At 35.1% G+C, this 16,669-nt stretch overlaps 1 protein-coding gene across 2 annotated transcripts; it reads left to right on the top strand.

Moving 5' to 3' along the window:
- The first annotated feature begins 7,055 nt into the window (after positions 1 to 7,055).
- Positions 7,056 to 11,204, top strand: LOC109337955 (26S proteasome non-ATPase regulatory subunit 7 homolog A-like). Of its 2 annotated transcripts, XM_019575061.1 has the most exons (11): positions 7,056 to 7,435; positions 8,692 to 8,784; positions 8,875 to 8,956; positions 9,183 to 9,279; positions 9,437 to 9,512; positions 9,750 to 9,808; positions 9,941 to 10,063; positions 10,302 to 10,359; positions 10,450 to 10,535; positions 10,860 to 10,940; positions 10,976 to 11,204. In XM_019575061.1, exons 1-10 carry the CDS (start codon positions 7,249 to 7,251, stop codon positions 10,929 to 10,931), a joined length of 933 nt encoding a protein of 310 aa, XP_019430606.1. In that variant the 5' UTR covers positions 7,056 to 7,248; the 3' UTR covers positions 10,932 to 10,940; positions 10,976 to 11,204. The 2 variants fall into 2 exon arrangements, with proteins under 2 accessions (XP_019430606.1, XP_019430605.1); XM_019575060.1 differs by having other exon boundaries at positions 10,860 to 11,204.
- The last annotated feature ends 5,465 nt before the right edge of the window (positions 11,205 to 16,669 follow it).

Here is a 16,669-nt window from a genome sequence, read left to right as displayed (position 1 = left end):
AATTGATTCTCAACAAATTCGGAAGTTAATGGTTGAATATGAAAATAATCTTTTGAAACTGAGGATTGAGTTCTGAACAAACGAACCAAAGGGATTTAGCCGTATTATTACATTGTTTAACTACTGTTTCTGAATTTGATTTATGTTAATACTATCCAACAACAAAATCCCCCTTGTGTGTGAGTATAAGGTGTTTGAAGCTTTGCTTGAAAGATAATCCTTGAGAAACGACCTAGGAGTCACTTCCTAGTACTACAGTTTTAATTATTATATTATTTGTATCGGGTACGACCTTGATCAACCCCTCAAAGTGTGAACCAAGTCCCCCTTTGATGGCGGTCAACTAATTATCCCAAGGTGCAGACCACGTCCCCATTAGTCAACAAATCAACATTAATACCCCTCAAGGTGCGTACCATGTCCCCCTTGGTTGATAAATCAATAATAATACCCCTTAAGGTGCGGACAATATCCTCCTTTGATGACGGTCAACTAATTACCTAAGGCACGAATTATGTCCCCCTTGGTCGACAAATGAACATTAATTCCCTTCAAGATGCGGGCCATGTCCCCCTTCGATGGATGTCAACTAGTTATCCCAAGGTGCAGACCATGTCCCCCTTGGGTGACAAATCAGCATTAATACCCCTCATGGTGCAGACCATGCTCCCCTTTGACGACGGTCAACTAATTATTCCAAGGTGTGGACCAAGTCCCCCTTGGTCAACAAATCAATATTAATACCCCTCAAGGTGTGGACCATGTCCCCCTTTGATGGCGGTCAACTAATTATCCCAAGTTGCGGACCATGTCCCCCTTGGATGACAAATCCACATTAACACTCCTCAAGATGCAGACTTTGCTCCTTTGGGGAAGATCCACATTTAGGCCACTCAACTTGGTCGGACTTGAATTTGACATAGAAATTATCCTACAGTCGAGTTCAGTTTTGTTTGTCACCAGACCCTTCGGTTAACATTACCTTGTTCGGACTCAAACAATTGTTTCTACTACTTCAATTCCCAATCAAGTTCAACGTTATTACTTCTCCACGTTGGGCTTGTTTTATTATCTTAAGAATGTTTACGTTCAACTTCCTCGGGTTACCTAGACCAAAACTACCTTATCCAAGATTCAATTACTTATGATATTACTACTTTTGGTCAAATTCGTGTTATTTAATTATTAGGTTAGCCCCTCTATAAAGCAACAAGTAGCACATGACCAACTATGCCCAAGAACGTACTCAGTTTGCAAAGTCAAGCTGCGGATGAAAGGATCTTATCCGACCAAAATATATTTGGTTCCTAATTGTTATTCGAAGCATAAAGGCCGACTAATGTAGCTTTTATGACAAAATTAATTGAAACATGCATGTTAATGAGGGAATTTCAGGTTATAGATATCTTACAAACAATAATTACCCTCTCACAATGAGGAACGTAAAAGAAGACAAGCAACTTCAAAATAAAGGGCTACATTTACTTGGCAAAAAATAAAAGGTTACACAATTAAAATCTACCCCCTATCCGGAATCAACTACTTAACAATGTCGCTTAGTTCCTTTAAAAGCAATTTCTCCTCCACGACAAGGGCTTGAATGCTCACGACAAGGGCTTGAATGCTCACGACATTATCCCGAGACAGTTGGACAGCTTCATTCGCCAGGCCGACCATCTCTTCCATCTTAAAAGTCTAGTCAACCTTCTGTTGGACAAGAGCGGCCTTCTTCTCCTCTAGCACACCCACCCTAGCTTGAGAAGCAATCAATTCCCCAGCAAGGCTCTCAACTTCCCCTCAGTTGACTTGTTCCCGACCCTCCAACGTGGCCCTCGGATGCTGGATCTCCAGCTCTTCCTCCTTGAACTGGGTGGTCATCTTAATCAGTTTCTCATGGTTCTCCACAACCATCTGATGAGAAAACTCTTGGCAATAAGACATCTTTGATAGTTACCCGCTAGCCGCCAAGGCCTGAGCCCTAGCCTCCTTCAACTTCACAGCATGAGCCTCTGCCAATTATTGCATATGATTTGAATGCTACTCTTGAGGACCCTCTCCTCCTAAAAATATTTGGCCATTGATTCCGAGAGGAGATAAGACAGCCGCAATTGCCACAGGAGGTTGGTCATGGAAACCCCTTCCAGATGCTCCCTAATAGAGGCGCTTATAAGTTTCTCCTCTAACTTCGAGGTAGGCCGAGAGGTCAAAATACTCATTTAGGATGAGTGATCGACCCCTTCCCTTTGGTAGCTAATTTTTGGCCTGTAGACCCATCAACGACAACCTCGACATCAGTAAGATCCCCCTGCTCCGAAGAATGCTTAGAGGTCGATCTTCTAGCCAGGTTGACTGCCGACTTGGCTGGAAGAGGAACAGGAGCAGGTCGAGCATCCCTACTCGCTGCCCGGTGAGTAGAAGGGGATTCTAACCTCTATCAAGAAGCTAGAGGAGCCCTTAGAGGTGAGGAAGTTCGGGTGTACTTGCTCGCTGGTATGCTGCTTGAAACCGCCCTATCTCGCTCCATCCAAAGTGTCTTGGTCAACAGGTGGGTCTGGTCAAGATTGTTGCCCATGTCGCCCGAAAAACAAAATAGAAGTCAGTATGTAATAAGTAAAACACCCACACACGCAAAGACAAACTGACTACCCTACCTATGAGTTGCTCAAGGGTCACGTCCCCTTTCTACAAGGACGAGAAATGTACCGTCGCACCCTCGACCAACCAATGCAGTATTTCCTCGGCCTCCTTCATTTCCCGACCAGTCAAACTTTTGTCACTAGTCAGGAACCTCTTCCAGGTTTTTGATGAAACTCCACATTCTAGGCGAAAAGGAACTTCTTCCTCATGTCTGATTCATATGCCCACGGATGATCGACCACCCCTTTGGCCTCCACCCGATAGAAGCCCATTTTCCAGTTCTTCAGTGATTGGTCAAAAGGGGATAAACAAGGGTCGCTTATTCCTCGCCTAAAGGCACCACCAACCATGACGATCTTCCTTCTCCTCATCTGAATTGGTGTAGTGGGTAACATGGAAGATCCATAAAGAAGAGATTAATTGAGCAAGGATGCTTGTTGACCTAGCACCAAATGGCGAATGCTCGAATAAAGCCATAGGCATTCAGGTTTAGTTGGGAAGGAGCAACGTGAAGGTGAGCCAAGACGACAACACTCCACTCATCAAGATGAAGCTGTAATCCAAGCTTCGAATAGATGTCGTATAAATAAAAAGCATAACCAACACCCTCTTCGGCCTAGAGATCTTGGCAGACCCTCTCATCGACCTGGGCAGATTTCAATACAACAGCGACCGACGGACTCCCCAGAATATTTACATTAGGGTAATCCTCATTTGGGAAATAACTATTGGGCCTTAGGATCTCCCGATCTAGCCACCAACACTGAACTTCAGGTCTATCCATATTGGGAGGATTGACCAGCTGGTTGATTTTTTATGCAATTGTTCTAGCCATGAAGGACCTGCGACTAGACAAAATGTGAGACTCAGAACTGGAATCACTACTCACATCTTGAAGTTGCCTCCCGAGCTCCATTGCTCAGTCAATCGACGCTTTCTCCCATGACACCATTCTCTTTCTTCGATTAACCACCAAGGTTTGGACTAAGAGACCACCCGACCTCCTCTCGAAGGCCAACCTCATACATCGACGGGGTTGGGAAATGGTTGTGAAGATTGGAGGAGGTCGAGATAAGACCTCCATGCTATCTAAGCTAGGCTCATGCTCGAAAGAAGTCGACATTATCAAAGAAAAAGAATAAAGGGAGGAAAAGAGGTTACTTAAGATGAAGTTTGAAGGAGCTAAAAGAAAGAAAAGTGGATCGACAGCAGGGTAGTTTCGTTAGCAGAAGATTCAGAAAGCAAGTGAAGAGCATTGAAAATAACTCTGCTCTATTTAAAATGCTTCCTACCCATTCAAGAGAACACTCAAGTATGATCCAATAGTGACCCAAGACCCAAGATAAAAACAGCAAGAAACGAACCAAAGAGCAACACTCAAGTATTTCTTGTTGTGAAATGTCCCGATAACCAAAGAGGCATCATGACGACCCGCCATGTGCAACACTACCCAAAGTCTAAACAACACTTTACCAACTCACCTAAAAGTCTACCGACATGCTCACCTACCAAGCATACTACTAGACTAGGGGCAACTGTTCCATCCTGGTTATTTGGACATCCTAACCAAATAGGGTGGTCGCATATATGACCGACCAAACTACCTTGCTCCCTGACCGGCAAAGAATTGGGCATGGCCAGATAAGGAGCTTAACCACAAACCTCACATATGTTTGGACATGATGGGCAACTTTTGGGGCCACCACCCTAAAGTCCCACCTGCCACACCTTCTACAAATCTCACCTATCCTTCTGCCACATGATAAGAGCAGCGTGTAATACAACTGCCAGACCTGCCACAAGCTACAAGTCAAATATGCACAGAGTACGGCCTTGCCAAAACCACCTCACATTGAAAAAGCAGCCCTTGATAGGTCAGAATGGTCGGTCATGCCAACAGTACCCTCTAGAGCCACATCATCCACTATAAATAGGGGCCTCCCCATGAGGAATTAACACATATTGAATCTCGCATCACTTGTTATTAGTATTCTCTACTTACTTCTCATATCTCATTTATTGTTGGCATTACCTCCACGGTCTTGTTGACTTCATCGCCGCAGAACCTTTTCAGGTACCTCTAGCGGCGGGTCCAAGTCTGCTCCATCCATATTCCTGAAGAAATCCAACTCGGATATTTAAGATCTCACACACAGATATCTCGTCCGACCAAATCGTTCATCCACAAAAGAAAGGGTTGAGATTCAATCAATATTTAGGAATGGGTAAGTGATAAGCATAACCCGATCCATCCTATAGTCGCCCATTACTAATGTTTACATGTGTTTATTCATCTGTGTACAAAATAATGATATATTTTTGACACAAAGTAGATAATGCATTTTTCTACAATAACATAATTATCAATATAATTTCATACTTTTAATCGTATTTTTCCATTTTTTACTAGTTATACATATTGCGATTTCGTATTTGAATATATCTCCTTTTCACTTGCTTTACTCATGAGCAAAAGGCCCTTTATATACAAAACATATTAGTGGTTCAATGTGTAAGTTGCTTGTTGAATAAGTAACCTACCAAAAGAAAATCAAATTTAAACAAATAGGCTATCTAACTAACCCAACTAACTCACCCTTAATTCCTTTCTAGAATATACAAAAAGTGTCCATACAAAACACATGTGCCAACTAAAATTCTATATGTCCAAATTCTTACCGAGAATGCTAGTGTGCCAAGGTGAGAGATTTGGTACATCAAGCTTGGTCATTTGGTGCGCCAAGCTTGGCTAGGTTCAAGTTTCTGATAGTGTAATTATGGTAGACCAAGTTGGGCCATTTGGTGCACCTGACCGTGTAGAGTTAACATGCCTGACTGGCCATACTACCTACTCTGACGGAGATTGCCTGGTGCACCTAACTCACTATGATGCATGTCCTCATCGAGATTGCCTGATGCGTCAGGATGCTCAATCTGACCGAGAGACCTGCGCCTGATGCTTGGTGTGACCCATGTTATTCTAACCATGCTTGATGTACAGTCCATTTATAACTTCAACATATCCAATCATCTTCAATCATATCCTAGATAGAACAATTGTAACCATCAAATATTAGCTTGCAATGTAAGGTATTTGTGAGTTTATGCACTGAGATAAGACTATATTTAAAATCAGGCACATACAATACATTGTGTAAAGCCAGTGAATCGGAGAAAATTATAGTGCCTGATACTCTGATTAATATAGTAGTTCCATTTGGCATAGTTATGGTGATTGGCCTTATGACACTTAATTGATTCACATTGTGTCTAGTACTTGTTCCAATGTTCTTGAAGATGGATATTAGTTGTGCATACTGTTCTGGCCCAAAGTTGAAGCTTGTGTTCCTTGTGTCACTTGTTGGTGCTTGATCTTTTTCATCCTTCTCTAAGACTCTTTCTTGAGTTGTTGTCACATTCACTGTTCCATTGTCTTGTCTTGTCTTGTCCTTCCTTGGGGTGTATTGGGTGGAAATTCATGCTTGAAATAACATGTATCTATTGTATGTCTGTCTCTTTCACAATAGGTACATACTTTTAATCCACCATTCCTTTGTCCACTAGAGCTTGTGCCAAAACCTCTTCTAAAACTTCTTCCCCTTCCCTGCATATGCTGACCGAGATGGCCTACTGCGCCTGACTCACTATGGTGCATGTCCTGATCGAGATTGACTAATGCGTCAGGATGATCAATCTAACCAAGAGACCTGCGCCTCATGCTTGGTACGACCCATGCCATTATGACCATGTTGTCTCGGTTAGTGTCTCGAGCATGACACGCCATGGCTCATGCCATTCTGACTGTATTGAGCCATGAATCAAACCTTTGATATTTTTGCTTGGGCTATTTGTTGCATCATCATGTTGCTTGACTTCCAAAGAATGTGGTTGGCCTTGTTGACTTTGCTTTGGCTTATTTAACTCCAATAATTCATGACACTCTTGTACAAATAATTTATTATTACAATGTGTATGTCATTTCATATATTATTGATTCTCTAGTTTTTTTTATCATATATATATACGTAAATGATTAACTAAATATATACATATTAATTTTATATGTTAAATTACATATTCATAATAATAAATAAAATTTAAAAAACTTTATTTAAAATGGATATACATTATATTTAATTAGGTCGATGTCGATTTCGGGTTTGAGTTCTAAAACAAATCCAATCAACATTCATAATTGGGTTAACCTTCAAGTCTGTTGTTGGGTCATTTACTCACCTCCTACATATATAATGTTCTAGATTATTGAGGGAATAGGGAAAATGAGAAAGTGACAGACAGGTTAGTGAGAATTTGAGTAATGAGAGGGTATTTTGGGTATTTCGTAATATAGGTTTTTTTGGGGGAGGGGTCCTTCCCAGAATAGCAATGGGCCCAGGCCCATATGTTTCATATATTCCAATCGTACCCAACACGAAAGGTGAAACCGAAAAGAAAACGAGGCAGTGAGAAGAAATTGAACAGGGAAGGAAAATCAAAGAACTAATAGGAAAAGAAAAACCGACATTGAAGGAGTGAGAACAAGAAAAAAAGGATCCAAATTCGGAACCATTTTTTGTTTGCAGTTACATTTCTAGTAGAACAACAACAACAATGGATGTTATAAAAACGCAGCAAATCTCATCTCGAGCGATCGAGAAAGTGGTAGTTCACCCACTTGTGTTGCTGAGCATAGTCGATAACTACAACAGGGTCGCTAAGGACACTCGAAAACGTGTCGTTGGTGTATTACTCGGTTCCACTTTCAAAGGCACCGTCGATGTTACCAATAGCTATGCCGGTTTGTGTTTCTCTTTCGAGATCTATACACCTTATTCGTCAATTAGTTGCACTCCTATGTTATTCGTATTTGTGGTAGGGATATTAGGGTTTAGTTATGATCATTCAAATTTTATCTGACCTGCTTCTATACGGAGAGTTAATAACTGTTTCTTTAAACTAATAAGAGCTGAAAGTCGGGCCTAGTGCATGAGGCTCCCCTTAATGGGGTCTGAGGATGGTAGATGTATTCAAACTAATACGAGCTGATCTATTCAAATTATGTTCATTCAAAATTATGTTCTTTATTGATTATTTGTGCGCGTACTAATGAGAAACTTGTATGATGCATGAATTAGCAAAATAGCTCAACGGTGAGTTGACTTTTTAGTTGTTCTTATGGTGAAAATTTTTTTGGAGAATTTTAATTTGTGATACTTGAAAGACACTAATAGAATAAGCTCAATTTAGTAAAAATGAGAGTGATGTGTTAGATGTGTGGACACATGAGACAATAAAGGATTGAGGATAATTACATTAGAAAGAAAGTTGAGGTAGCAACAATTTTTGAAAAGATCCTTGAATGTCATGTAGTTTGAGCATGTATGGAGAAGATATGTAAAAGCCCCAATGAGGAGTGAGGAGAGTAGAGTAGATAAGATCATGAGTAGCTCAATATTTAAGGTAGAGGGAGACCAAGGGACTGTTTGTGAGTTTCCTTTTGGAGGGGGGTTGAAAAATGGAAAGCTTGGGAACCCTCTCATAGTTTATTTCATGGTTCCCTAGCCTTCTCCTTCCCTTCCCGTCCAAAAACCCTCTCGCAAGTCTCAAACAAACCCTAAGACGATTTTTGGACCAAATCATTAAGAAGGATGTAGATTTAAGTGATTTGTCTATAGACATGATTTAAGGTAAGATATTATGCCATCGTTCGATCCATATACCTAACTCTGTATGGTGGGAAAAATTTGGTTGTTTTTTGTTTGTGTTGTTGCTTTATAGTTGAAAGATAGCTTTCTGCTGTTGTATTTTTTTATTTAGCAAACATGTTTCTTATTCATTACTTATTAGAGATACGAGATGAACTTCAAGTTTCCCTTCATAGTAGTTATTGTATTGGTATTTTTTTTCTGTTTTGGGTATCCAATTGAATGTACAGGAATGTTAGTTCCAAGCATAAGTTTTGTTCAAATGATATTGTTTCTATGCATGATTTTGAACTCAACAACTAAAAGGATAAGTAAATTGTGTATCTCTTCTCTAATCGACTTGCAACAGTGCCCTTTGAAGAAGATGACAAGGATCCTAGCATCTGGTTTCTCGACCACAATTATCATGAATCAATGTTTTCCATGTTTAAGAGAATAAACGGTACAAGTTAATAAGTGTTTCATTTTCTTGTATTCTTTCTCAATTGAATATCTGATTTAATCTAACATTTAATTTTTTTTTCTTAAATAGCAAAGGAGCATGTTGTGGGGTGGTATAGCACCGGTCCAAAACTGCGTGAAAATGATCTCGACATTCATGGGTTATTTAATGAGTATGTTTATTAAGTTGATATCCTGTGCAGAGTGATATTTCAATGTTGTGTTGTAACTTGTAACTTGTCTGAGTGCTCATATTTCCCAATTTTTCATTTTAATGCCTTCGCAAAGTCTTTTATCCTTTTTACCCCTTTTAAGTCTGATGATAGGAAGCTTGTTGAAAATTTATTTGAGACCATATTGTTGTTATATCCAATTTGATCGAGCTAAGCATTGTTGCAGCTATGTTCCAAATCCTGTTTTGGTTATAATTGATGTTGAACCTAAGGAGCTGGGAATTCCAACGAAAGCTTATTATGCGGTTGAAGAGGTTAAAGAGGTAGAATTTAAGTAGTCTATCTCTGATAAAAATATTTCATGGATATTACTAAAAACATAGCTATGCTTTATATGAACAGTGGACCAGGGTAGCTAGTATTTGCATAACCCTTGAGCACTAGACTTAAGAACTGACTGATAGTTTATTCTGAATACAGAATGCTACTCAGAAAAGCCAAAAGGTCTTTGTGCATGTGCAATCAGAGATTGCTGCTCATGAAGTTGAGGAAATAGGTATGCCATGGAATATAAGCTGTTGCAATTTTTCTATGCTTTATTTAAAATTGTTTGCTTTTATATTTTTACAACATTATGGTTTGATTCATGTTGTTGATCCCACTTAAAGTGAAAATCCTTGGTTGCTACAGTTTTATTTTATTTTTAAATCAACATTGAAGCTTTTTATTTTTATCCACATAGTTGTCTTAACAGTTTCTTATGTAATTTTTAATTTTTCACGCCCTTGTGCAGGAGTGGAACACTTGCTTAGAGATGTGAAGGATACAACCATTAGCACCCTTGCAACAGAGGTGATTTCTCTTTGTTTTCTTTTTTCTTAATATTTTATTTTAAGCATGTGTTTCTCTTTTATACTTTTGAGTATGTTAGATGGTTATTTTTTACTAAACTGAGTTGCTGGCATTGTAATGTGTTTTACATAGGTGAGTGGAAAACTCACAGCCTTGAAGGGTTTGGATGCAAGACTTAAGGAGATAAGGGGTTACCTTGATCTTGTTATTGATGGGAAGCTTCCTTTAAACCATGAGATATTATACCATCTTCAGGTTGGTTCTCATATTTCCGTAGTAATGCAGATCCTTTGTCTGGGTTACTAGTTGATTTATGAATTTAGATTGAATTATTTTTCTGCTGATTTGATCTGTTAGTTTGATTAGAACCTAACAACACATAAGTATTAATGGCTTGGGATAATCTGATTTTAAATTTCTTTATTACACTTTTCTTTTGTGGGCCTGCTCAATTATTGTTTTTCACCTTTCATGTCTTATTTTAATTTGTTAGGATGTGTTCAACCTGCTACCAAATCTTAATGTCGCTGATCTGATCAAGGCTTTTGCAGGTTAAGATTGTTTATTCTTGCCAAGAGTGAATATTTTATTTTTCTGTAATGCATTTTCTTGATTGTTGATCCCTGTTCTTACATGTGTAGTGAAAACAAATGATATGATGCTGGTAATATACCTGTCTTCTCTCATTAGAAGTGTAATTGCACTCCACAACTTGATTAACAACAAGGTGAGTTTTCCTCAATCTTGTTGCCATTATTTATTTTTTATGTTTGTTGTTTTTGGCTTTCTATTTCGGCTGTTAATATCACTAGAACGACAATTTTAGTAAGTTTGGAGGAAAAGAACATAGTCCATTAATGTTTTACAAAGCTCTGTTTCTTGAGATTCAACTTTCAAGCAAAGTGGGACTGTGGTTTCTAATCTGTAATACACTTTTTGTATAATTAACTTTAGCTTTGCTAGGAAACTTCATACTCATCCTCTTTCCTCTCTTATTTTGTATTACGAATTTATAGTAATTAATGTCATAATGTTGGAAATGTGATTTCAGATGCTCAACAAAGAACATGAAAGGGCAGAAGATTCAAAATCAGTTGCTGTACCTAGTGCAGGTGCAAGTTAAGGTTTAATGTGAATCTGTGATGCTTGAAGCTCCAAAGGCACCTCTAATTCATGTGCCAAAACTATCACACCTCCTTTTGTCAATCTTCAGCATTTCTGCTAGGATTAGTGAAATACATGTATCATGGTACAATGATCCTTTTAAACCTTCCCTTGTTTCATTCATGTGTTTTACTCTTCAATACTTTGCTCACTTTCTATCTTTGGTAGCTTCATTAACAACTTCAAGAGTAATACTCACCATAAACAAAATTGATCAGTATTCACTATTTAAGAGATGAATCTTTGTGCCAGTACTATATTTTATTATTGTTGATTCTCACTAACCTAGTAGCAGTTTAGATTAGTTAAAGGACGCCTATTGTTTCCCAGGAGAAATCATGTACATGCTATTGTATAACTTTGACAGGGGTATGTGCATAAGATTGAACTATTCATAACAGAAGTTAAAATTTGCCCAAGAATATAAATAACTATCCTTACCTATTAATGTGTGATGGTAATCGTTAATATTATATGTCAAAAACTCTTTTTATCATTTTTCATATTTTTAGGTTTTAAATTCGTTTTGGAACAAATAAACAGATCAATTTTGTTCTTTTTCCCATGCTTGTCAATGTTACATTTTTGTTGTAACAATGTTAGCTTTCCATTAGTTATGGCAAAATATTCCTCCTGATCTGTTTAGCCTATTCACGCAAATCAAATGCAGGGGTGAGTATACTTCTTTGTGAATTTTTGGCAAATTCTCATGCTTTAACTGTTTCAAAACAGGTAACAGTGCTCCCGATCTATTTAGCTAGTGACCGCAAATCATATGGACATGCCCATTTATGATTTTTGGATAAATTCTCATGCCTCTGATCGTTATAAAACAGGCTAATAGACTAATAGATTATCCATAAGCATTGGTAAATATTAAAAAAAATTAAAGAAGTCATTAAGTTGAGTAAAAAGAAATTAAATAGAGAAGTTTGAAGTGAGAATAAAAAAATTTGACATGCTATGTCAACTTGAACAAATAATTATATTATATCGAAATATATTTTAACTTTAGCAATCAGTTGAATATTAAATATGTGGAACACAAATAACTTTTGATTTGGTGATTCCCACTATGCCCTTAACACATGACCATGAACCTATCACCTTGACTGGGCAAATCCTACTACCTGTACACTAGCCACCTTTCACAGACGTTTATCTCACGTATTCTATAAGTGACAATGAACCCTAACCGATTTCAAAACCCTCATTGTCCTCATTCATGCACTTAGTGGCCCTAAAAAACCATAATCTAGCCATACATACGTTAATACTCCTAAAGGCCTTTGCCCACCTAGACCTTCTGACCATAAAATTGTTCTTCAAAACACACCACCTTTGCCCATGTTGTTCTAAGTATTGGTCCATTTTCCTCCACCTTTCTTTCAATGAGAAAGATATATAGGAGTTGGTGATTTTGCGTCAATGACTGCAAGCTTAAAGCAGTTACAATTAAGATTGAATTACTCATTCCTACCATTGATAAACTTTTGGATAAATCACGTGGGTCTTAATTTTTTCCATTATCGATTTGAGGTTTGGGTATAATAAAATCAGACTTGATGTAGCGGATACTCATAAAGCAACATTTCAAATTGTTGATGGTCCATATAAGTTCTAAGTGATGCCATTTGATCTCTGGCCCATATGCATCTTAAATTTAGAAAAATGGTTTACTGCGACTTTTTTGCAAAAAATCGTGCTGTTTTTATGATATATTGATCTGCAACCATTATTTAAGTAATCATTTGGAGCATGCACAGTTGATTTTAGTCGTGAGCAACAATTTCTTACGAAGTTATGTGAGTGTATTTTTGCAGTGCCAAGTGTTGTGAGTTATTTTAGCTATATAGTATCATATGAAGAGGTGTAACTAGATCCGATAAAGATACATTATTGATTGGCAGGGGTTTTCTCGAACTTAGTGAGTTTTATTATTGTTTTATTAAGCAGTACGCCACACGTACCTCTTTTGTCACTGATTTACTAAAACTTGGTAAGTTTGTATGGTCTACATGAGCCCAACCTGGTAATTTTTGTATGAAGGATATTTTGATGACTTTATGTTAAGAGAATAAAATATCACATGAGAAGATAAGTTATCTCATTGTGTCACTAAAATCACGACATGTGTTCTATCTAATCATTTTTTACATTAAAACTAAACAAAACAGTATATGTGTCATATTTTTACTAGTTAGAAGAGATAATTTAACTTTAGGAGAATATATTTTATTCTCTTCCGTTAATTAGTGCTATCTTTCAAATTAAGCGATACAATGTTTTGAGCTCATAATTGTAATACTTATAATTTTATCACATGTATCTTAGTTATATTGTTTATGGTTTTGCTGAGTAGTATATCAAAACACTATAATGACTTTAGACAAAAGAGTAACACCTTCAAATATAAATATTTTGAATTTTGATCTAATAGAAAGTGTGTCCATTCAAGTAAGCCAACCTAATGGACTATGTATAAAGTATCACAACAAATGGTTAAACCTAATCGAATTAGAGCTCAACTCAATAAGGTTTTGTTCAGCTCAAAACTTGACTCAAGTGCAGCTCGGTTAAAGTTTATGAACTGATTAGTTCAGTTCAAATTGATTCATTTCAACAACTCAAATAATAAATTCATTTTTGAAAAAATATTGCACGCATTTATATATATATACAGGGGATGACTCAAGTGAAAACAATTTTCATATAAAAACAGTGAGAACAAGAAATATGGGTCTTATAATCAATCATGGATGAGTATAATTAAAAATTGGTTATTAGTCACATGATAACCATATGCATATATTTTTTAATCTTGATCGTTCATATTAGATCCAATGTTACATATTAATTGTTCTTATTTCTTACAGTAATACATTATTCTCACACCTCCCTCTCTCTATATATATATATATATGGAGCTACTCAAGTGAAAACAAATCTCGTATAAAAATTGTGTGAATAATAATTTTGGTTCTTACAACCAATCATTGATTGTTAGGATTAAAAGTTAATTATTTGTCACATGATAGTCATGTGTATATATCTTTTAATCTTAACTGTTCAATCAAGATTTAATGATATATATTAAGTGTTCTCATTTCTCACAATAGTGCATTATTCTCATGTGAGTAGTTCCCTATACATATAACTTTGTTTATTTATATAATAACAATAAACGTAAAAAAAAAACAATGTAAGAGTCATGGTAAAATAAACATAAAAAATTGGTGTATATATATATATTCATGAAGCGATTCACGTGAGAACAATGCACAACTGTGAGAAATGAGAATAGTTAATATGAATAATTGGATCTTATTTAAACGATTAAGATTAAAAGACACATGCACATGAGCATCAAGTGACCAATAACTAACTTCTAATCATAATCATCTATAATTGGTTGTAAAGTTGATATTTTTATATAGAACATATAAAAAGACTCAAGTGAGAATAACTCTCCTATATAAAAATTAGGAGAACAATAAATTTAGGTCTTACAACCAGTGACGATCTTGAGATGAAATTTAGGAGGGGCAAAAAAAATTAATTACAATTTATAATTAAGATTTACAGAGTAACAAAAAATATATAATGAAACATACATGTTCTAAAATTTTAAAATAATATATTAATTCTAAATAACAATAGTTTACGATTAAAGAAAATTGTACATTCAGTGTCACTTTTCATTCTTTTAAATACTTAAACTCATCGATGCTTGAACCGCGGGTAAAATTTTCAGCTATTTCCTTTGTCTATTAGAAATACATCTTCTATCTTACCACATGAATTTGTTTGATGGTCTTGGTTACTGGAAATGATCTTTCTGTAGTAGCTAAACCAAAATAGTTAAGAATAACTTAGATCAAACAAAACATATGCATTCACTTTCTTCCCATTGTCAAAGTTGCACTTAATTCAAAGATTGTTAAGAGTTTATCAAACATGAATAACTAATGATATCAACAATAAAATATTGAATTTGACATCTAATGTTAATTTTCTATTGCTCATTAGAATCCATAGGAAATAAATTTTGCACAAAAATACATATATTATTAATATTAAACAAATTATAAAAAATCATAGGATCTTAGGATTACTACAACAAAATTTGACAATAAAATCATTTTAAGCTCGAATAATAGGTGTAAAATCATTATAAGTTCGAATAAAATAATATGTTTCATATATGTAAAATCATTATAAGCTCGAATAAAATAATAGTATTATAAAACATTTACACTTATAACATATAAGACAACTTAATCAATTATCTATAACTTTTTGAATGATCTCACAAATTAAGTAAGGTAAATAAATATTTAAAAAAAAAGTTAAATTTTCTTTTAAAATTCAAGGGGGCAGTTGCCTCCACCTATTCTCACAATGTTCCGCCTATATTTACAATCATACATAAAAGATTAAGATTAAAAATTAGTTATTGATCACATGATAATTTCTTTTGATTTTGATCATTCAAATAAGATTTGTCGCTCTATATTGTTGGTTCTTATTTCTTACTATACACTTGGAGAACATATTTATGGAATTAATATCATAAAATACAAATATTTAGTGAATATTAAATTACTGTATGGATGCATATTTTTGTGACAAATTTTAATTACTGAGAAACTTGAGAATGAAAATATTTTTTGTACAGAAATTGTTTTATTGTTATTGACGATTTAAAGGAGCTTATAAAAACAAGTTAATGAATTCATACTATGTCAGTACATTTGTTTCAAGCTTATTTAAAAACATTTGACCAAATAAATTCATACTATGTCAGTACAAAGGAAAAATAGAAATAAATAGGAAAATATATTATTTAGTTAAGAAATGTTAATGGGTGTTGTAATGATATTTTTTAAATAAAAATGAGAATGAAAAGTAATGTATTCACAACTTTAAGAATTTAATTATTGTTTTTTTCAATGTATATTTTTATATTTTGTCGTGCTTTATTATTTAAGAGATTTCCTTAATAAGCGTTTGCATTAAGAATTTATGTATTTAATAAATTCATTAGCATTAATAATACTTATTCTCCTTTTATCCAATTTTTATTTCAATTTAATATATAATGATCATGAATGTAAAAACTTTCACACATTCAAGGTATAATTCATTATTTATTCATGTATATTAATTTTATTTAAGAATCAACTATTATCATATACAAAATATATCTTCATATTCGGAGATAAATTATTTCTTCTTCCCACTAAAATTATGACATATGTCATATTTAATTATTTTTTACAAAAATATTTCTAAAAGCAAAAAAAAAATAATACCCATATAATTATTTTAGTAGCCAAGGAAATAACTTATCTCTTACAAATATATAATATTTTCTTGTCTTAATTTTAATGTATGAATTGTGGATATACAACTAGGAAAAAAGTTCTTCCAATATCACTCCATAAACTATTTTATCCTTTTCTTCTCATTAATATGCAATTCTTGTATAGTGAGATACAAATTATAAAACCATCTATCTCACTGTTAATTACCTTGTCCATTGATTTAATGAGAAAATAATGACCAAACTTATTTTATTTATCCATCAAAGGAGTCAGTCAAATTGATTCAATGAAAAAATCAAACTTAGGACCCAATTTATTTTATTCCTAAAAAAAAACCTTTCTTTAATGTAGAGGTATATAATAATCACTA

This window comes from Lupinus angustifolius, unplaced genomic scaffold (assembly GCF_001865875.1).
Source record: "Lupinus angustifolius cultivar Tanjil unplaced genomic scaffold, LupAngTanjil_v1.0 Scaffold_16_7, whole genome shotgun sequence".
In the NCBI taxonomy this organism is placed as follows: domain Eukaryota; kingdom Viridiplantae; phylum Streptophyta; class Magnoliopsida; order Fabales; family Fabaceae; genus Lupinus; species Lupinus angustifolius.
This window is presented reverse-complemented; position numbering and strand designations above follow the sequence as displayed.

Bases quoted from the DNA above. Each gene is read 5' to 3' on its own strand.
- LOC109337955 (XM_019575061.1), top strand. From the start codon at position 7,249: ATGGATGTTATAAAAACGCAGCAAATCTCATCTCGAGCGATCGAGAAA. The intron at 10,064-10,301 runs GTTGGTTCTCAT...TTAATTTGTTAG, and splicing joins AGATATTATACCATCTTCAG to GATGTGTTCAACCTGCTACC. The intron at 10,360-10,449 runs GTTAAGATTGTT...TTACATGTGTAG, and splicing joins TCTGATCAAGGCTTTTGCAG to TGAAAACAAATGATATGATG.